Source organism: Dermacentor albipictus, chromosome 5 (genome assembly GCF_038994185.2).
Source record: "Dermacentor albipictus isolate Rhodes 1998 colony chromosome 5, USDA_Dalb.pri_finalv2, whole genome shotgun sequence".
Lineage (NCBI taxonomy): Eukaryota > Metazoa > Arthropoda > Arachnida > Ixodida > Ixodidae > Dermacentor > Dermacentor albipictus.
The window spans coordinates 4,236,815-4,259,089 of record NC_091825.1 but is presented as its reverse complement, the minus strand read 5'-3'; the positions used below and the strand labels follow the sequence as shown (position 1 = coordinate 4,259,089).

At 48.3% G+C, this 22,275-nt stretch overlaps 1 protein-coding gene across 18 annotated transcripts in view; it reads right to left on the bottom strand.

Annotated features, from left to right (window-relative positions):
- Scm (Polycomb protein Scm) overlaps window positions 1-22,275 on the bottom strand; it is a 426,899-nt gene that overhangs the window by 172,825 nt on the left and 231,799 nt on the right. For all 18 annotated transcript variants that reach the window (XM_070538219.1, XM_070538231.1, XM_070538222.1 and 15 more), the window contains one exon: window positions 10,559-10,885. In XM_070538219.1, the coding sequence (XP_070394320.1) occupies window positions 10,559-10,885 (327 nt within the window). The remainder of the gene's footprint in view (window positions 1-10,558; window positions 10,886-22,275) is intronic.

Genomic DNA, 22,275 nt, shown 5'->3' with positions numbered 1-22,275 from the left:
CTTTGTCAGGTCACTTAGCAGACTTTGTTCAAATCCATAAATGCGTGCACGTGCCGTCACTGATTTCATCCACAGCCATAACACGCCTCAAGACTTCCTGTCCTTCCTCAGGACAGGAAGGACCACCCCCGCCGGTGGTGGTCCTTCGCTGTCGCCCACACAAAGAAAGCGGCCCGTAGCACAGCAGCTACTCCGTCCGATAGCACATGGAAACGGAGGAAAAGCAACAAAAGCGCCACCGCTTCAAACTCTTCGCGCCCAGTCAAAGTCTCCGCGCTGTCTGGCGCCCCTTCCGTGCCTTTGCATCAAAAGAAAAAGGGAGAAATCGCGTGAATGCGCGCCGTTCTCTTTTGCGGCCGTCGGTAGGGCGGCGTTTATTAAGGCAAAAGCTTTTAATGGCTCATGCTGTGCATGAGCCATTAAAGCCATGTCTGTGCACTGGAATCACGCCAACTGTGGCCTCTCCTCTGCGCAGCAGCACAACCTCCTCCCCTCCTTAGCAACAGGCGCGCCGGAGGGGGGCACAGCTGTGCATAGCAACCGTGACATCGTACAGTAGCGGTAGAACGAGAGCGCGCGCGTCGGCGGTGAAAGCTGCACCGCTGCTCCTTCGCCAGACGTCTCGTTGCAGTCGAATGAGTGAGACGTGTGGCTCCGAAGCAGCCCAGTGTTTCCGCGCCAAACAGTTCAGGGAAGCGGCAGCAGACGCCGGATTCCCCCAACACCAAACGCCAAAACAAGGAGCGAATGCGCATGCGATGACTGAGCATGTCACCAGATGCGAAAGCAAGGGATGCAGGATGGAAACGCCAACAGCGACTGATTAGATCGCTGGGTACCAAAGGCAGGGAAGCAGAACGAAAGCGGCAGCAGCGACAGGCGATATCAGCGAACACCAAAGCGAATGAATTGGAGCGCAGGCGGCAGCAGCGACTGGCTATGTCACCAAACAGCAAAGCCAGGGAAGCGGAGCGCAGACGGCAGCAGCATCTCGCTTTTGCCAAGCACACTTTAGAATTTCCAAAGTATCTTCGGTAGTTTTCGTATCAACCAACGCGGGTAGAAAATTGATTCTTAACAACCGTTCCCTAGCACGTTGCAAAGTAATGGGGCTCGGTCAGGACCACAGAAAAATTCGTACTAGCCGTGATTGTATAGAGATTTCAATGCATACCGCATGCTCGTCAGCACTTGTACAAGTCTTGTGTGGTGCTATCTACGATGGAACGGTTTTCATGCCACCCGACCTCTTCGTTGCCTGAAAAGCCCTTTCTCTGCCTTTTGCTACTCTTCACCTCGCTGCCAGTTTCAGCACAATGCCGTTTATAACATGCTTTCATCACCCCTCACATTGCTTTGTCACGAACATCGATTCTATGCAGATTGTATTCGTCTCTGACAAGCATCCCCTACGACCGTCCTTGACCTGAGCGCCCTCTCTGATCCTGATCCAACATCCACGGATGTTTTCAGCCCATTCATTGCTGAGAATCTGACACCCTTACAGCGATACCAGCTTCTTACCATTCTGCAGCACTTCCGAACTTCTTTCGACGTTGCACAAGTATTCTTAGGCCTGCACAACAACGGTCAAGCCCCACATCGACACTGGCTCCCACTCACCGCCCCGCCAACATGGATATTGCGTATCCACTGCGGAATGCAGCATCATTGCTGACCAGGTCGACAACATGCTCAGTCGAGGCATGATTCAACCTTCACAGAGCCCATGGGCTTCTCCTACGGTACTTGTCACAAAGAAAGATGGTTCCATACGCTTCTGTGTAGATTTTCAGCGCTTATTCAAGATCACGCTCTGGACTGTTTACAAGGAGCAGAGTTCTTCTCTTCATTGGACTTGTGGTCAGGTCCCGATGGTGGAGGCCGATCACCCAGAAACTGCTTTTGTTACACCAGATGGCCATACAAGTTCACCGTCATGCCTTTCAGACTTTACAATGCACCTCCTACATTCGAAATGATCATGGATAACATTTTGCACGGCCTTAAATGGAAGATATGTCTATGTTACCTTGACAAAATCGTGGTGTTCACGCCCAATTTCGCAACACATCCTACACCGCCTTCAGCACATGCTGAGTTCCTTAACCAACGCTGGTCTGCAGCTTAATCTCAAGAAAGGTGGCTTTGCAGCACACAAGTTGACGATCCTCGGCGACGTTGTGTCCAAGGATGGCATTTTTCTGGATCCCGAGAAATTGCTGTGCATTTCCTAAGCCCGCTATTGTGAAGGAATTTCGCAGTTTCATCGGCTTATGCTTTTATTTCCGGTGCTTCATTTGAAATTTTGCATCGATACTATCACCTCTCACACAACTGGTTCGTGGCGCCAAAGGCCTCTCATTGTGGTCCTCTGCTTCAACCACACGTTCACCACCTTGCGCCATCTTCTCACGCCGCCGCCTATTCTTCGCCATTTTGACCCTCAAGATCCTACTGAAGTACATACCAACGCAAGTGGTGTAGGCCTGGGTGCTCTTCTCGCACAGCATCATGCTGGTCAGGCACAATATGTTGTGGTTTATGCGAGCCGCACGTTGACCAAGGCGGAGAGCAATTACACTGTCACGGAAAAGGAGTGCTTGGCCATCGTCTGGGCGCTTGGCAAGTTTCGTCCTCATTTATATGGCCACTCTTTTGACGTGATGACCGACCAGCATGCGCTGCGTTGGTTTTCGAATTTAAAAGACCTGTCTGGCCGCCTCGCTCACTGGGCCTTGCGCATCTAGGAGTACGACATACGCATGAGATATACAGCTGCTACCAGCACAGGAAATTGCCACTTTTACGGTGAGCCGTTTTGTGCTTCGTCATGGAGGCCCTCGTGAACTTCTGAGCAACCGAGGCCGCGCCTTCCTGTCTGAAGTCGTCGAACAATTGCTTGCTGAATGCGCTATTGTTCAGAGCACATGCACCGCCTATCACATGCAAACCAATGGTGCCACGGAACGCTTTAATCGCACCCTTGGTGACATGCTCGCTATGTACATCACATTCAACCACTCCAATTGGGACCTAGCTCTTCCATTCGCCACTTACACCTACAATACTGTAACGCAAGCCACTACCGATTTCTCCCCCTTCTATCTTCTTTGTGGTCGTCATTCATCTCATACAGTCAATTCCATCCTGCCCTACCACCCAGACCCATTAGAATGCCTGCCAATCTCGGATGCCGCAAGACAAACTGAAGAATGTCATTAGTTTATTTATTTATTTATTTGTGATACGCTCAAGTTACATAGTTGTACATTGCAGAAGGGAGGAGCGAGAATACATTCCAAGAGCAAAAAATACAGGATTAGTTCTAGGAACTCGCAGTGCAGGGAACAAAAGATATGAAAAAACTAGTAATGTATTCATAACCAAAAAAGAGACATATAATGAGAAAATACAGAAAGAGTACACTTTACCAAGCAGACAATGTTCACGAATAAGTACGTAATGATGCCATTTGCCACCACACATTATTTTATGTTGATTAGTGCATTCTTAAAAAGAGTAGGGTCACTGATGCTTACTAATGATGTAGGTAGATTATTCCAGTCGATTGAAGTCCTAGGAAGGAATGATTGTGAGCAGACGATGGTGTCATGACAGGGTACGTTAACTTTATGTATGTGATCACAACAAGCCAAATAATAAGGCACAGGGTGGATCCAAAGAGGGCAAAGAGATGTGTTGTGGTAGTGGATTCACTTCACGTCCCTTTGGATGAGCAAAATCACCAAAAATCAAAACACAATGCTCGCACCTCGACTCCAACTTTTCTAGTGGGAACCCTCGTTTGGTTGTCCGTACCGACCCGCACACGAGGACTTGCTTCAAAACTTCTTCCTGAATACAATGGACCATACCCCACTTTCTGCAGTGAACTTCTCTAGTCAACTACCTCATAGAGCCACTCACACCACCGTCTGACATGCGTCGTCATAATCGCGAAGTCGTTCACGTCAAGCGGCTCAGGCCCTATCATGATTCTGCGGTCTCATCTTCAGACTAAGGCACCAGGATGGCTCCTTTCTCCGACGAGGCCATTGTAATGAAGAACGCCTGGACGTAGGCAGCAGGATTGCCAAGAGCATCGCGTGTCGCAGATGCGCGAGCTTGGAGACTATGCTCGGTGAAGCGCTCTACCCGTCATCGGCCTGTCGTGTAATAAAATTCCCTATAATATGAATATTTGCTTATGTATAATGCACATTTAGGCAAAATGCTCGCATGCTGTTGGCTGCTGTACACAGCGTGGTGGGATGAAGTCCAGTCAGGCGACATCAAGTCGCCTCTAACTTCATTCCTTGGGCAGAAGTGCATTAGCGTATTTCAGTGACCATGCATTGTACGCTACATTCTACCTTTTCAATCTTGTGTCAAAATAAACTATCCCATCTTATCCAAAAACATTATTCAGAAATGGACGTAGCCGCTGGTCGACGCTTGGCCAGCGTCACGACGCATTAAACCGTCAGTTGCCGGCACTTTAAAAAAGTTTTTCCTATCCTATCCTATCCTATTCAGAAACGTCCGCTCGTGCCAGCATGTTGGTTTCCTTGCTTGCCTTCTTTTTTCACATGAAAGGCCAAGTGACCTGCTGCCACGCCTTAAAAACCAAGATGACTTTTTGCAAGATCGACTGATTCAGAAGCGTTGAGAGGCAAGCCTTTTTTCCACAAACTGCTTCAGCCATTCAGCAGCGGGTGGTCTCGTTCGCCGCTCACTGCGGCGCACTGTGTTCACCAAGCGCTCTCCTCCTGCATGACCAGCCAGCCATGCAGGAGGGGAGTGGTTCCCCTTTCCACCTTTTCTCAGCGTGGCCGGTTGGGCGGCATGTCGACCCAGCCGAAACCGTTCTGAGGGACCTTTCTGGGCAATCATTGGTTCAGTATGCAAGTGAAGTATCATTAAACAAAGTTGTCTCTGACCCTTTTTGAAATGGAACGAATGTTTTCAGTGTGCCACATGGTCGCTCCCTATATTCTTCATTGCAGACGTCAATAACAATGCCCATCCTGGTGAAGAAGTCTCTACCAAGAATTATAGGAACAAACTGGCCGGGGAGGTGAGTGAGGCGTTGTCGCCTTATCCGTTTCTCCCACCGCACTACAAGCCTAGCACCACTGCTCACGTGCGCCGTGCCACTGGCGAGTCGAAAAGTCACAATGCTCTATCTCAGTCGAATGCCGTTCCAACGGAGACATTCATAGACCTCATCACCAAAGAGTGAAGCGTTCGCTCCCGCGGCTAACAGCGCAAAAAACCTACGCCGGGCGACTGCAACCTCTATGAGTGGCACTTGTGTGTCATTGGGTGGTTCGAAACGACAAGCCAGCAGGGCAAGGAGTTCATGTGTCTCCCTTGGCGCCTCTGTAATTGCCACCGCCCATGCAGCGTTGCTCACCAATGGGCCCGCTTGTTTCCCGAAAAAGTGTGCTCTCGATTCTCAGGGTGTCCGCAATCCGGGTGTAGTGGCCCGGCTAGTTGCACCAATAATAGAGGATAGTCGGCCTTTGTTGGGCTTGGAATTCAGTGCCTCATGCCGGATGACCATTGATCCTCCCTATTGACTGCTCCCTTGTAGGCATGCTCTGCTCCGGCATCCTAGGGTCTGCATGTCGCCCACGATTCTGCGAACCTCAGCCATCGGCAACGTGTGCTGCAAGGATAGCATATGTGTACGGGGTGAGAGCCTGGGCAGATAATTCCCAGCTGCTTCTCAGAGGCCCGTCACTGAAAGCAAACCACACAATCTCCCTGGGAACGAGTGCGAAAAGTGTCCCCATTCCACGCGCATTGTGGCTCAAGTGCCTGCAACACTGGGGGTGGAGGTCGGTATAAAGGCGAGGTGAGTATGTCCGCCTGTATGCGCTTTGCCTCCAAGGTCAGCTCATCCAAATCCCTTAACTTGCTGCCCTTCAAGTATGCTGCGAAGGTGCGATGAGCTTGTCGCATAACTCCCTCCACTTTCTCGCAATTCGGAGCAGATGGGTCAGTGGTACACTAAAGCTTGTCCATCGCCTTGACGTACTCAAGCAAGGATTCATCCAAATGCGGAGTGCGTAGTTCCAACTCGCGCCACAGACGATGCTGGTAACCTGCGAGCAGGAATTCCTCGCGCAAGGTCACTCGGAATTAAGCCACCGTGCGAGACTGATAACCAGTAAGCCGGAACAAGCGGGCAGCGTGATCAGTCAACGACACTGGTACGACGTGTTTCAGCATCTTGCCACCAACAGCCCCATTGCCTGCTAGTAAGTCAGCATGCGGTCGAGGTATTCGATGGCGCTGATTGAATCATGGTACTTGCTGTAGGTGGGTAAGTCCACCCTCTCCCTCTGTCTAGCAGCTGCGGTAGATGTCAGCAGAGTGTTCTGCACAACACCTGTCAAGCCTTCAATCAGGCACATTGCATCACGCAACAGCACCTACTGAGCTGCTGTTGCACCTGGCCACAGCACCTGGCCAGTAATGTCTGGCAAAGGAGCTTGACGCATTGAGCAAGTATGCCACTAGGGCTCCATGCTCTCTGCAAACTCTGGAAAAGAATTCGGTGTAATATACCTCGTGCCTTCAGTACATCCTGCCGGAGAGAGTGCCTCATAGATAGCGCTACCCTCTTCAAAGCTGATCAAATTCCCAGGCCTAACGTTCACCGCAGGGTTTGACTGTGCGGTAGCAGTTAACACCGTTTCGAATTGTTGCCTGTTGGTAGCCACCTGTAACAGCATATCCACATTTACTCGCATAATGATTGCACTTTTTTGTCAAAGAATTTTCTGCAAATTCAGAGATGCGACAGGATGCGTGGGTTAAACTTCCTGTGAAAAGAACAAATTTTTGTTCATCCCGCATTTGCTAAGGGATAACAACAGGTCAACAAACAGGCGGCTGCTGCTATAACAGTGCGAACACCAAAACAAGAATGCCGGCCAGCGGAGCAAGCCGAATGCGCCGAATGCCATTTTTTCCTTCTCGTGAGTATATTATGTGCATTTAAACAGTTTCTTCCATATCAGTAATGAATAATATCGTTAATATTGGCAAGCTTGCGGCAATATCGTAGCCATGTCCACTTTGAGGGGACAGAAACAGAGATGGGGGCACTTAGCTACCAGTGACATAGAAACACACGGTGGGCATGCTGCGAAAACTGCGGTATTTGTCTTCACTACTATACCAATGTGGCATGTTTCCGCTAAGGGTGGGCAAACATCTTAGCTGTGTTACAAGCGTCGGCGTATGAATAGGGTACACTTCTAATGTATCAGTGTAAAGGTGGCTACTATCATTGCCGCTCTTGATTTGTTGCGTGCCCATGAGTGTAGACGACAAGGATCAAAAGCGCCTTTTTTGTTGTTTTTGTTGAGCACAACCATTACAAAGCCTACAAATAATAAAGCCAAGGCACGTTTGGTTGTAGCTTCTCTTTTCGTGCAAGTGTGGAAAGTGATGAAAGGAATGAAATGGGGCTCTGCTTAACCCTTTGAAGGTTTTTGCCGTACACGTACAGCGACGGTTTTCTGCCCCCCAAGGTCTTTGCCGTACGGGTACGGTTCCGACCCTCCGTTTGAAATTTCGCGCCATAATGACGATGCGTGCCCACCGTGAGGTGCTGCCACCTCTTAGCACTTACAAGAAGCGTTTGAAATTTGTGCTACCTTCTTGGGGTGATAAACAGAACTGATTGCTAGCTTCAGCGCGTTGCTCAGACTACGGCAACGCCCCTTTGGCGGTTTCGGTTTCACCGCGTGATCGCAACGGAGACACGTGGAACGTCATTTCTTTCTTTGTCGGCACTTTCTTGCAGGCGGTGGAAGTTGATTTTTATCTTGATTGGCGCTGCTCTTAGCTTGTTTATCACCACCGCTAACGAGGTATTCTCGCTCTCCGCAGTAACGCGCCTACGCGAGAGGGTACCTCAGACCTCTGCCCAAGGCAGCTGCACGCAGAGGTGTCATGTGTGCGCCAACACAGCTCCTCGCTCCAAGAGAACAGACACGCATTTTAGGTGTGCAGACTGCGATAAGGCGCTGTGCGTAGACCCGTGTTTCAAGGAGCACCATGCTCGAAAATACTATTGAACATTTTGTAGTTCTGAGTGATGGCAACACCAAAAGACTGTTCATAATTATTTTTTACTATTTATTCCCGACTTTATACATTTTGTACATTCAACATTTGCAATAAAGTAATTTGAGCACCTGGGAAAGTTTTTAAAAAAATACTTCCACCCTCAAAGGGTCAAGAATGTTTGGTGTGTGAAGACCGCTTGGTATGTCTTGAAGAGTTGTTCGCGTAGCATTCGACAGCATTCAACAGATGGTAAGCAGGATTTACATTAACTAGACTTGGCACACGACATATCGCTGCAGCAAGTTCGGGGTGCTATCATTACACGGGAAAGAAAAAAAAAATCGAATTTTGATGACGAAATTCATGGGTGCGATCATTACGCGAGTACGATCATTATGCAAGTAAATATGGCACAAAGGTTGTAAGTTCGTGGTTCGTTCGTGTGGTGGCAGTCACTCACACAGACTCAACCTGTCACACCTCTGGCCCCACATTGGGCACCAAATATAGGAGTATTACTCAAGTTCGCGCATGCGCACCTGACTCTTCTCTGGATCGTACTGTGCCGGCAGAGCAGCAGTCGCTCGCTAGCACTTCTGCAGCTGTCCTAAAAGTCAGAGCTGTGACTCCTAACCCGAGGTTCGCAGTGAGCTGTGACCACGGTGGGTTCAGGCCAGGGGGACAGGACATAAGGTGTTTATTCACTATGAAAAAAAAAGTAAGGCGTGCAGACAGGACACAAAAGAAGAGAAGTGGACAACACGAACGCACGGCGTTCGTGTTGTCAGCGTCTCGCGCCGCAACAATTCATGCATAGCCTTGAATTACGTAGATCTCAACTACAGTTCAGTTAGCCAAATGATTAGCGACTTTGGATCGTACATTTACCCTGATTGGTGTGTTTTTCTGTCTCGCCTTTTTTCCAACGCGCATGACCTACTGTGCAGACCGGCCAACCTGGACGTGGCAAGAGGCAACGCCTACTGAGCAGCAATAGCAGCAGCACCACCATCAGCAGTGCTGCCAATGGTGGTGGTGCATAACACTGCTCAGTGTGGTGACCAACTGATTCTGCAAACAGTGAGCCAAAGCAGTACAGCTTTCTTCGACCTCAATAGCTTCCTCCGTGCTTGTGAAATCACGCGCCTTTCACTGAATGGTGATGCACAGCTCACGTTGACTATATGTATTTGTCACAGAGCCAAGGATCTTGAACACAATTACCTTAATCTCTCATTGCATCAGCAGTTTGTCAGGTTCCTCTGCGATACCAATCCCATTACATAGCTGGAAGCAATAAGAGCTGTACACAAGAACTCGGAAAACAGTGGTGGTTGAGCACAGGGGAACCCAGCTATAGTATTTACTCGCGTAATGAATGCACTCGCGTAATGAACACACCCCCAGATAAATCGTGAAAAATCAGAATTCTTTTTCCCTTGCATAAAATTGCACCTTCAACTTTGCAACTGTGCAGTCCCACGATTGAATGGCCGTGACGCAGTTTTCCGGAAAGACTACAATCTTTTACTCTTGCACACGTGTTTAAAGCAAACGCGCTTAATGCTTAATGCATCCTTTCCAGCTGTGCCAGCGCAAAGGCACCTCGCAGATTTGAGAGAGAAAAAAACGTAACTGGTTCTCTGCAACATATGCACTTTATACAAGCTTTACACTGATGTAATAAAAGAGAGTGCACGTGGGATGCGCAGCCAGGCGCGGTGCACCACAGGAGAGTCTAAAAGGGAAGAAGGGGCACTTGATTGGCACAGTGGTCATAGTCGTGCATAATGTCGAATTCACATGTCTGTGACTCGCTTTTCTGGCTGCCTTCGGTTTCAATGTGTGTGATAGGCATTAAGTCGCATTAAACGCCTGCTGCAGGACATAACACTTTATTTGGTCACAAAATGGAAACACTGATCGGACACCGATAAACTTTGACATGCCGATGAGCAGGACGGTCGAGGAAAGAGACGCACACAGTGTGCTTGTGAAAACAGATGCACGCTTCAACTTTATGCTTGCGATAATGGCAACGCTCCGAACAGCAATTGAAGATTGCTGTTCGGAGTGTGCATTCAGTTTTGCCACGCGCGATTGGCCTAGGCCGCACCGACTTCGCGCAGCTGACACGTTGATTCTTTATTCTATGTCGGAACCACAATGCGGATAAAACGGCCAGCAACCTGTACAGCAGGTCTCGTGGTTCTGATGCGGAGTGAAGTTGCGCTTTGCAAACGGTATACATGTATTACACTGCAAAGATATCTTATACATGTTCCAAATCAATACCATTTTAATTTTCAATTTTCACTGTTTCGAAATTGTCTCCATGAAATTTACCCCACATAATGAATGCACCCCCCAAATTTGCTTGAGCATATTGGGGAAAAAAGTGTGTTCATTACGCGGATATATACGGTAATTCAAACCACACTGATGGAAACATGCCTTAGGTGCACACCTGTGGGATTCTGCTTAGCAGCCACTGTGCTAGTGTCAGGCTCAGTGACCAGGACGTGCGGTGATTTGACTCGCTTGACTTGCTCTCGTGTAGTATCGCCACTGGTCGAGTTGTTGTTGGAGGCTGCCCCTGTCGTCGACAAGGCAGTCCGCGCTCGAGTCACCGTGACTGCTGGTGAAGCAGGCACCAGGGAGGACGTGTTGCCTGTCGGGGTGGAGTTCCGAGGTGAGGGCACCCTTGGAGGTGGAGGAATGCTGGGCGAGCCGAGGGCAGCCGCTGGAACCACTGTGGTGCCCGCACTGCCCGGCCGGGCCTTGTATTTGGCTCCTGCAACAGGGGATGTGCACACAAACATAAACGAAAACAAAAATTACTAGACGGAACTCTGGCACTAGCAAAAGTAGGCGCGTCTCCATAGCTCCACCTTTTATGATAGATTCCCATATTATATTAATGGTATTGCCTTGTCGGCTGTTAACTCCTATAAGTATCTTGGCTTTCTTATCACTAGCAACCTTTCATGGAATATGCATGTTGAATATGTCACCAACTGTGCTAATCGAACAATAGGCTATTTGAGACAAAACTTTGCATCAGCATCTCCCTCACTAAAGCTTGCTCTATACGAAACACTCGTCCATCCAAAATTATAATATGCTTGTGCTATATGGAACCCTGCTGATGCCAATCTTGACATTTTCCTTGAAAGCATTCAGAACCGCACCACCTGTTTTGTTCTCTCAAATTATCCACGTCATTCTAGCATCATGTCTATGAAAAGAACACTAGATCTGCTTGACATCTCGTTACGTTGCAATAGTCTTGTCTGTGTTTTTTATGGAACATATTACTCTAACCCTTCTCTTAAAGAAAATCTTTTCACCACACCCAGTTGCATCTAATCTCGCATTGACCATCAACGCAAAATTGAAGTGCCATCTTGTCGAACTAATTTGCACCTTTCATCCTTTTCGCTAAGAAACGCCAATGAAAGGAACCGCCTTCGTGCCGTCACAGTCTCACTTTGTGACACCACTATCTCCAAGATCGCCGTTCAAAGTCCCTCATAGTTTGATTTTCTATTCTTGTGCTGTACTGGAAATATTGAACATTTTCACCACTCCTTTCTGTTGAGGCTACTACGCCTTTTGAAAGTATGTATAATAAATAAATAAATAAATAGTGTTTACTACGACAGCTACAAGCATAGTGGTTCAGTACAAGGACTTGCCTCAACTTCTGGGGTTTTAATGACTCCGTGGCTACATGGCGAGCATGTCACCAAGAGTTCGAATAAAGCGTTCCGTAGTACCTTTAGTGTGTGGGTGATAAGCAGTGCATTTACGATGGACAACAGCACATTCAGCAAGCAGTTGTTCAATGACTTCAGATAAGAAAGTACGGCCTCTGTCGCTTGAAAGTCCACGTGGACCTCCATGAGGAAGAAGAAAACGGCAAAGTATGAAATTGGCAACCTCCTGCGCTGTAGCATTTGGTAGAGCAGCAGTCTCCGCATAACGGGTTAAGTGGTCTACCGCAACGATTATCCACCTGTTGCCGGTAGGAGTCAACGGAAGTGGCCCGTAGAGATCTATGCCCACGTCATCAAAGGGTCGGGATGGGCATTGTAGAAGCTGGAGTTCACCAGCGGAGTAGTGCAGTGGCGCTTTGCGGGCGGTGGCACTCGTGACAAGAGCGGACAAACTTTCGAACGAAATTGTACATTCCCCTCCAGTAATAGCGGTGTCAAAGTCTTCCGTAGGTCTGGAAGACTTCCGCGTGGCCACACTTAGAGTAGACACGGAAAGAGGAGCAGAGCTCTGATCGCAAGATTCTTGGAATGACGAGTAACCAGGTGCATCCCTCTGGGGCATAGTTGCGTCAATACAGTCGCTGGTCTTGAATCGCAAAATGAGGAACTTGGTGCTGAAGCATTCGTGACGGTGGAACTTTCGGTGTATCCGAGAGAAGGTCGACGAGAGATGCAGTCCAGGGATCATAAGCTGTGCAGCAGCAATAGTGTCAAAGTCCAGAGAGGACAATGTGCACATGCAGGAAGAGTCGAGACTGGCCTTCGGGAAGCAGCGGAGATCGAGATAGCGCGTCAGTGTCAGAGTGCTTTTGCCCGGAATGGTAAACCATGCGGATGTCATACACTTAAATTCACAATGCCCAACGAGCAAGGCGGCCCGATAGGTCCTTTAGCGTCGCCAGCCAACATAGTGCTTGGTGGTCAATCACTACGTCAAAAGATTGGCCATATAAATACAAGCGAAACTTGCCAAGTGCCCACACAATGGCCAAACACTCCTTTTCTGTTATGCTGTAATTGGTCTCCACCTTGTGACTCATGTGCGATTTGCGTATGCGACAACGTATTCTGTGTGGCCAGGTTGACGCTGTGCCAACACAGCGCCAAGGCCTACATCACTTCGCTCGGTATGGATTTCTATTGGCGCTTGAGGGTCAAAATGGCGAAGAATGGGTGGCGTCGTGAGAAGACGGCGCAAGGTTGTGAAGGCGTCGTCACAATCTGGAGACCATGATAACAGATCTCTAGCGCCACCAAGGAGCTGCGTGAGAGGCGATATAATTGGCGCAAAGTTTAGAACAAAGAGCAGAGGCAGATGAAACTGTGTCGCTCTTTCATAGTGGTAGGTTTTGGGAACGCAGTAACAGCACATAGCTTCCCAGGATCTGGGCGAATGCCCTCCTTTGATACGACATGGCCTAAAATTGTGAGCTGACGAACAGCAAATCGACATTTCTTCAGGTCAAGTTGCAACCCGGCGTTGGTCAGGCAAGTGAGTACAAACTGGAGGCGGAGCAGGTGCATTGCAAACTCAGGGGCAAACACCACAATGTCATCAAAATAGAAAAGACAAATTTTACATTTGAGGCCATGCAGAACAGTATCCATCATTCTTTCGAACATAGCAGGTGCGTTGCAAAGTCCGAAAGGCATGATGGTGAATTCATACAAGCCATCTGGTGTAACAAAGGCAGTTTTCGGGTGATTGGCCCCTGCCATTAGAACCTGCCATTAGCCTGACCGCAAATCCAGCGAAAAAAAAGAACTCAGCTCCCGGCAACAGCCCAGAGCATCATTGATGCGTGGTAATGGGTAGACGTCTTTCAGCATGATCTTGTCTAACGGTTGAAAATCAACACAGAAGTGGATGGAACCATCTTTCTTTGTGACGAGTACCACGGGAGAGGCCCATGCACTCTGTGAAGGTTGAATGACGCCTCGACAGAGCAGCTGGTCTGCAATGATACGATGTTCCGTAGCGGACACGCGATATGGTCTTTATCGCAGTGGTGAGTGAGAGCCAGTGTCTATGTGATGTTCGACTGTCGATGCACGGCCAAAAGATGTCTGCACAACGTTGAAAGAATGGCGGAAGTGCTGGAGGGTTGCAAGAAGTTGAGATCGCTGCAAATGTGTCAGGTGTTCAGTGATGAATGGGCTGAACACACCATACTTGAAGAAAAGAGCGCTACGAAGACGCGGACTAAAAGCGGAATATGTACGACGGACAAGGCGCTACTTCCACCTAAATGTTTTTTCGAAGAAACAGGATTTTAAATGGATAACCTAGAATGGCCCATTGTGACATCACGACCTCCCTATCTCATTAGAAAAGCTATCTCTTTTTCAATAAGCATCAATGAAGGGCAGCTAATGCACGTGCCCTCGGCCTTTGCAATGCAGAAAGCTTCTAATATCTCCCGTTCTAGTCTATCCCTAGACTGTGCCAGAAACCTGGTGTCATGAAGATACGGACGGCAATTGTGACGTTTACAGTGTTTTGCCAGATGGCCCCCCGCATTGTTATTTACAGCCCGATTGTGCTCACGCGCACTTAGATAGGGAGGTCGTGATGTCACGATGGGCCATTCTAGGTTGTATCCATTTAAAATCCTGTTTCTTCAAAAAAACATTTAGTTGGAAGTAGCGCCTTGTCCGTCATGCATGTTCCTCTTTTAGTCCGCGTCTTCATAGCGCTCTTTTCTTCAAGTATGCAAAACTAACTCGCCCACATCAAGCTTCTGCTGCTGAACGCACCAGTCCATGTTGAGTCGGGTACGGAGAGGGCACTCAGTTCATAGACAGCAGTAGAAGGCACTTCGTCGAGGACAATTCGTGTTGAATTGACCAACTTGACGTAACCAAGGCATTCGCGGCAGAGCAGTCATAGCAGCGATGAAAGATGATTGTAATGGGCATCATGCTGACACAAGTGGCAAGGTGAAGAGCTGAAAAGGGTAAAGGAAGTGCTTTCCAGGTAACAAAGTAATGAGAGGGCACGAAGAAAACCATCCCGTCGGATGTAGTACTACAAAAGACTGGTACGAATGCTGAAGAGCACGGGACAATACAGGTGTCTTCTTTCGTGACAATTTTAGCAGCACGATGAGCATCGACCGAGGCCAGGTCACCAAGTTGGGAAAATGGCTCACCGTCGGCAGAAGCAGCGGTCAGTCATCGTTCGTCACCACCACGCTGTGGAGAGTCTGTCTACGGAGGGTGCCTCGAATCCTCCCTTGTTCACGAACACAGGTGGATCATGACATTCAATCTGAGCCCAAGCGCAATTAATGATGGTATTGTGGAGCGAGAGAAAATTTCATCTGAGAAGAACAGCGTGGGAGCACGATGAAAGAACTATGAACTCAATCTTGTATAAAACATCCTGTATGGTCACATGGGCTGTACAAGCAGTGGTAGGGCAAATGGGTTGAGCACTCGCCGTTCGAAGCGACAATCCAGACAGAGACGTCATCACTTTATGAAGCGAGTGGCAAAAGCTGCCATCCATAACTGAAATAGCAGCACCAGTATCGACAAGGGCGACTGTAGCGACATCTTCAATAAACACATCAATTACATTGGCAGGTAAAGGAGGAGGACTTCGGCATGTCGACACTTGTGCAGTTCTTGCCTCGGGAACTGCGTCGTCTAGTTTCCCTTTTTGTTAGAGATGGGTTGTCGACACACAGGGAAAACCAATTGGCCACGAGGGGTGGGTGACCGGAGGCGCTCGAAGCGAGGACAGCCATCAGTCTGGGAGAGAGCTGGTGATGGGTCGACGGGCCCATAAGGCGCATTTGGATCAGGCGGCACATAGGGTGCCCGTCGATTGTCATTAAATGCCTGCGATCGGCGGCGGCAGAACCTTGCGACATGACCAGGATACCTACATGCAAAGCATATAGGGCGATTGTCCGGGGTACGCCACGGGTTAGCGACGGCCGTGGTGGCCCAGGGGACGGGAGGGGGAGGGCGGTGCACAGGCTGGTGGAAGCGGCACACGGGCACACTGCGAGGGGCCATTGCAGCAACCGTAGCATAAGTGACTGGTGTAGTCACGACATCCTACTGGTGAACAGCCGGCAGTGTTTCCACTACCTCTTCTTGGATCACATTACGGAGATGAGACGGCAAAGTGCTGGCAGACTCCTGAGTAACAGACACCAGAGATAGCTGTCGTGCGACTTCTTCACAGCGAAATCCTTGATTTGGGTTATCAGGGAGGCTTGTTCGGGGCCGGTGGTGAGGCTGCAGAGTGACGCCGCTTTTGGTGTGGGATGTCACCTTGTCATAGCTCGCTGCTTACGTAACTCATCATAGCTCTGGCACAAGCTGATAACGTCGCCAACAGTGCGTGGGTCCTTGGCCAGAAGCATCTGGAACACATCATGATCGATTCCCTTCATGACGTGCTTGATCTTTTCCGCTTCCATCATGATAGCATTCACGCGCCTGCACAAATCAAGAACGTCTTCTATATAGCTGGCGAATGTCTCACCCATGTCCCATGCGCATGTATGCAAACGCTGCTGTGCTCGGAGTTTCCTGATGGCGGGTCGGTCAAATACTGCTGTAGTCGATGTCTTGAACGCCGACCGCCTTTGGATATCCCTCTCATGATTTCTGGACCAGAAACTGGGCCCGCCCGTGAGGTAAAATGATACGTAAGCCAGCTTGTCCGAGTCATTCCATTTGTTGTGAACGCTCACCCATTCGTAGGATGACAGCCACTGTTCAACGTCGTTGTCGTCGGTTCCACTGAAGATGGGAGACTCCCCCTGGTGAATGGTGCCAGCGCAAGGGACGGGTGGCGATGGAAGAGTCTGCTGGTAGGCGTCCAGCATGGCAGAGGGTAGCGTCCGAGAACGGAGTTCCAGGATGGTAGAGTGGAACGTTACCCCACACAGCTCCACCATTTATAAAGAAGATTTATTGAGATTCATAGCGACAGCCGGTTCTAAGATGCACCGAGCACAGTCCCCTAGCTTGAGCCTCTTATACACGCTTGATGCTGCCGATGCTGCTGACACTGCGGTCACGGTCGTTATCTTGCTTACAATACTTGTTTCTGGATGTGGTACATCGGGTTTTGAGAAGAATGGACCGACTGATGCCTAACATACCCCAGCATGTGACGTGGAAGCATGTGTATAAAAGTCCACGCATGAGTGCTTTGACTGGAGTTCTAAGAAATGCATTTGTATTTTGAGCTCTAGAGCATGCTTCGTAGTTTCCATAAAAGATACCGTATAAACATGTGTAAGGGCCATATTTTTTTTTTTTTAGTATACAAGGGCCAATTTTCAGAGTGCGGCCTGGCCCATACACGCAATGTGTAAAAGAAATTTTTGTTTCAAGTAATAGCAACGTGCCAATTGGCAAACGAACAGTGTTTATTGCAGTATAGGACATAGCAGAGTCGTCATAATGCTCAATTGTTGTCAATCGCCAAGTCCTCAGACTACGAGCTGGTGCTGTGTTGCGGTGCGCACTCGTCCTACAAGAAGTCATCTTTGGCACAGTCCGAGCTGTTCCGAGATCCTGGTGAACTTAAAACTTTAGGATACAATGTCTGTCGACACCAAACTCCACACAGACAGGATCCAACCAAGCACAGTTGCAAGCGATACCCTCTCGAGCCGTCTGGTCAGCGTCTGCTCGTGAATGCCGCTTGCCATCCATCAGTGCCTGTGGATTTCAGCCTTAAGGGGGGCCGTGGCAATTGAAGTGGTCTAATTGTCGAAATTTTCAATTTCCTGATTTATGTTTTTTCACAATCCACAGCCCTTTATTTACCTCGTAGTGAAATATTATAACAACATACACGGTAGAAATCGAGAGAACAGCACTTTCGTAGAGTGCTGTCATCAAAAATTGTAAAAACATCAGACTTCAGAAGGCCCCGTTGCACCGCGGATTGGCCGGCTATCCAGCGATGCAGCGCCGCCATCTCGGTATCATCGTAAAGAGGAGAAATCAGAGCTAAAGATAGCTGGAGTGACGCGTTTCTCCACCAAAAAATAAACAAGCAAACGCAAGCAAAAAAAGGGGGGGGAAAGCGGCATTGCGAATGGGCATAGCAGACACGTGGGGCATAGGGCGCGCTCCTATTGACTGGTAGATTTGAATCGCTGACGAACCTCTCTCGCGCACATTAGCGCAGCAGCAAGCTGCGCGTTCCTATCGTAATTGACAATCGTGGCAGCTTACGCACATTTTCTGCTATGAGCCCCAAAGGAATGAAGTTCCGAATGGCCCACGTGTACGGAAGACCACGAAAGGCGTAGAAAAGAGGAAGAGAACTACTCGTAGAAGCAGATGCGGCCGAGCTTTTTCACAAGGCACGACCGGTGCACGTTGGAGACTGAGAAAGCGCCCACGTGCGCTGCTGACGACGTGACCACAGAACACCTAGGTGACCGCAAGCGATGATGAAGGTGCGACCGCGAGCGATGGTAATGGCGCGACCGCAAGTGATGGTGACCTTACGTCCGCATGTGGTCGTAACAGCAACACGACATCAGCGGAGCAGAAGTTTTCGCATCAAATATTCAACTGCAGATTTCAGCTCCAACTCCACTAATAAAGAGGTTGCGCAAAGAGAGACAAGAGCGGACATTTTGAGTGCGCTATTACCTGCCTCTGCACGACAAATGGATGCACTATAACCAAAAAGGCAACTAAGGTGCACGAAGCTGCTGCAAGAACGCAAAAAACTGCATCAAAATGTAACGCAAATGTGTCCCCATAGGCAAAGGGCTACATCCCAGGCAGGTTTTAGGTGCTCAAAATAAAGATTTAAAGGTTTACAACAAATGAAACATTGAGTTATGTTTTCTCAGCTTTCATATATTGTGCATTTGCTTTCAGTCATCCCAGTGCCATTTTACAATGAATGAAGACAAAATCATTCCGTCTTTTGTACTTAGATCCTGAAACATTGATGAGTGCAATAAAGTTGTTCATGTTTAACTGCACTTCATAAATAAATCTATAATGGGTCTTTTGCAAAAGTCGTTAGTAAGACAATATGTAAAGGAAAGCTGAAAAAATATTTTTATGCTTATTTTGGCATTTACAAAGTAAACCAATAGCTTTATTGCACAGAATGGGCCTTTGCGGGCATGCAGATGTGAAAATCTTGGCGAACTTATGCGTAATTAATTAATTATTTGCGGTTGACCGTTAGAAGCTGTCAATTGTTGTAACTCAAGAACTATAATACATAGCACAAAACTGATTTCAGTTATGACATCAGCATAACAAATCGCAGCTGCATGCCAAATTGCACCAATTTATTTCCATAAATAAATAAAACAAAGTTTTCATTGCTACGTCGCTCCTTAAAAGGCTGATTCACGCCGACATCCAGCAGTTTCAGCATGCCTGCGAGGCTACCCGGGACAACAGACATTTCTGTGCCGACACGGCGCAGCTGTTCCTTGACCTTATTTTTCAAGTGACTGCAAAAGCTGTCCAAAACCAAAAGTGACCATTTGGCCAACAAGGCACCTTGGCAGTTCTGCCAAATGGTTTTTACCCAGTCAAGCATGAGGTGAAAGTTCAGCCAGCCCTTTTCTTGGACTCAAACTACGATTCCGCTAGAGAAAACTTCGTTGGGAATTCTTTTCTATTTCAATACAACGCAGGGGGGTAGCTTCTGCCCATCCACAGTAATGCCAAGCATTACTGTGCAGCATTGGCGCTCAGCGCCGGTTGTCTGCACGGCGGCGGTCTTCTTACCTTTAGCTTCAACTGTATAGTATTCAGGACAGTCAAATGACACAGGGGTCTGATCGACACAGGGGTCTGATCAGCATTAGCTATTTCGGACAATATATATTTGTGTTCATAGTGCAGGCCAACAACATGCTTCTGAAAGCCAAACACCCTGTCGGTGTAGTCGTCCAGAAGCCCCTTGCACAGCATGGTCCTCTGCCGAAAGGAGAGACCCTTCCGCTTCAAAAAATTTCCCACCCAGCTGACACTAGCTTTGAAATCCTCACATTGTATGCTTTTCGCACGTGCCATGGCTTGAGCTTCCACGCGCACCATGTCCGTTGTCAATGCTGTGGGGAGCACACGTGCCCATCTTCCCCTGTGTCGTCACGGCCACGTTGAGAGCCGGCATAGACACAGGAGAGGCGCACTATGCCCTGTCCCCCCTCTCCCTCGCTCTCGCACACCCTTCCTTCCCGACTCGCGGGAAGGTAGCTGACGGGCAAAGAGGACATTCCCTTCGCAAAGGTAAAAAGGTACAAAACAGCCCCACCGGGGGAGGCCCTCTCTCTCTGACGCCGGGCCCCATAACCTGCCTGACTGGAGTACTTGCAGCAACTCGTGAGTGACCTCGTTTGCCTGACTATCCCGGGCAACGAGGCTAGCCTATTATTAATTATCACAGAGAGGACTTCCCTCTGCCAGGGTTCTTTATTGCTGGTAGCAATAAATATTGTGACAGCTGATGCCGCTGGTTGCCTTATTCATTCGAACCCGACGTAGCCGCAATTCCCGCACTATGGGTTGGGGAGTACCACGGAGCGACTGTGTGGGCTAGATCCGGAGCTCGCCTTCAGCCCTAGCCACACGCAGAAGCCAGCCCCCACAATCCATAGCCGTCGCTTCGCACTTCCATCACATAGCAGAGCAGCTCTTCTTCCAATTCAGAAAAACTTGCATGGCTTGCCTCAGAAAGCGCACTTTTTGCTGCTAGTATTCTTCAAGGCTTCTTCCCGACTACAACATCGTCGAAGGCACTTCTCGTACATGCAGAATTTTCTGCTGGCCGCACGCTTACGATGTTTGAGAGCAAACTCTACCCCCGTCCATTTAAACCCAGCTGCGCAGCTGTTCAGGCGCTTTCCCATCGTGCTCAAATGTAAACGCCCGGATGGAAACAAGCAAACGGCACAAAAGACCCAAACAGCGTGCAGAGCAAGTGCACATGGCCAAACAACGCACAAAACCAGAGTTGGTGATGCTAATGCGCTTACGTGTTTTTATTTTTTCTCGGATACGTATTTAAGAAAAACAGGATGCAGCCCATGCATGGATGCAGCCCGTACATGCATTTATCCAGTGTATCACATTCTATCAGCAGCCACTGCCAAGCCGGTAGCAGTTTAGCTGGAGGCATTAAGCAATGTTTGAGGAGTGGGACATTCATTTCAATGCTAAGCTTCCTCACACACAGTGAAAAAGGCTGTGCTACAGAGGGACAATTATGAAAAAGTACAGAACATGTCATATCTCTAACAATATTAGAACACCGAAGTTGATGATTAGAGTGAAGTTTGAGAAATATGTTAGGCTAATGTATTTCTCTGCAGATGGAATGATCACTCATTTGATTTTACGTATAAACTTTCAATGGGACTTATTCTGAAAGCACCAGTGGCCAGGCATATACCCAGATGGCGGATGGGATCTAGCATCTTTAGCACACTTGGGGTGGCGGAGTGATATATATCACAGTACCATAGTCCAATCACGATTGAATAAGGCTCTTGTAAAAATTCATTAAACAGTTCCTGTCGCTGCCCAAGGTTGTGTAGGATAAAATTTACAGTAAGTTCATTGTCTTTAAGTAGTTTACCTTGAAATATTTATTGCGTGGAATGAAAGTAATCCTGGAGTCAAGTATTATGCTTAAAAACATGCACTCTTCGCTGACAGGTATTTGTTGCCCATACATTTCGACAATGGGAACTGCAACGAGCCCTTTCTTCCTGGTGAAAAGCATACAAGAGCTTTTGTGGGGTTTCCCTTTGAATCCGTTTTCGTCTGCCCATTTAGACACTTTGTTCAAGCCCTGTTGTACTTGTCTCTCCCACACTGCAAGGTTGCAGGATTTGAAAAATATTTGTATGTAGTCTACGTATACGAAATAAAAGATAGCTGGTGGTAATGAAGCACAAAGCGTGTTCATCTTCATGATAAAGAAGGTGCAGCTAAGCATGCCTCCTTGGGGTACACCAGTTTCCTGTATAAATCATTGTGATATTACACTGCCGATTTTCACGCGGAAGGTACGAGTGGACAAATAGCTTTCTACCGTGAAACTTCATTTTTACGAACACCACATTAACAACTTTTTAGAATGACAAACTTTTCAGAAATCCCCCTGCTGATAATGTAAAAATATTTCAGTACAACGAACTTCAGAATACTGAACTGCTCAAAATAACAATCATTATTGAGTTTCCCTGTGATGTTAACAACGCCTCAGTACTACTACGAACTAATATTTCAAAATCTGAGGATTCTTAGCTTTCCGCATGTCCTTCATGGAAGCCGAAACAGTAGGCTAGCAAACGACAAGGTGCAGAGAGTGGACGTGGTAGTATGTGGGTTCGGAAAACCTGAGACGGCATCTGAGAAAAAAAGAATGCAGCCGAGCGGA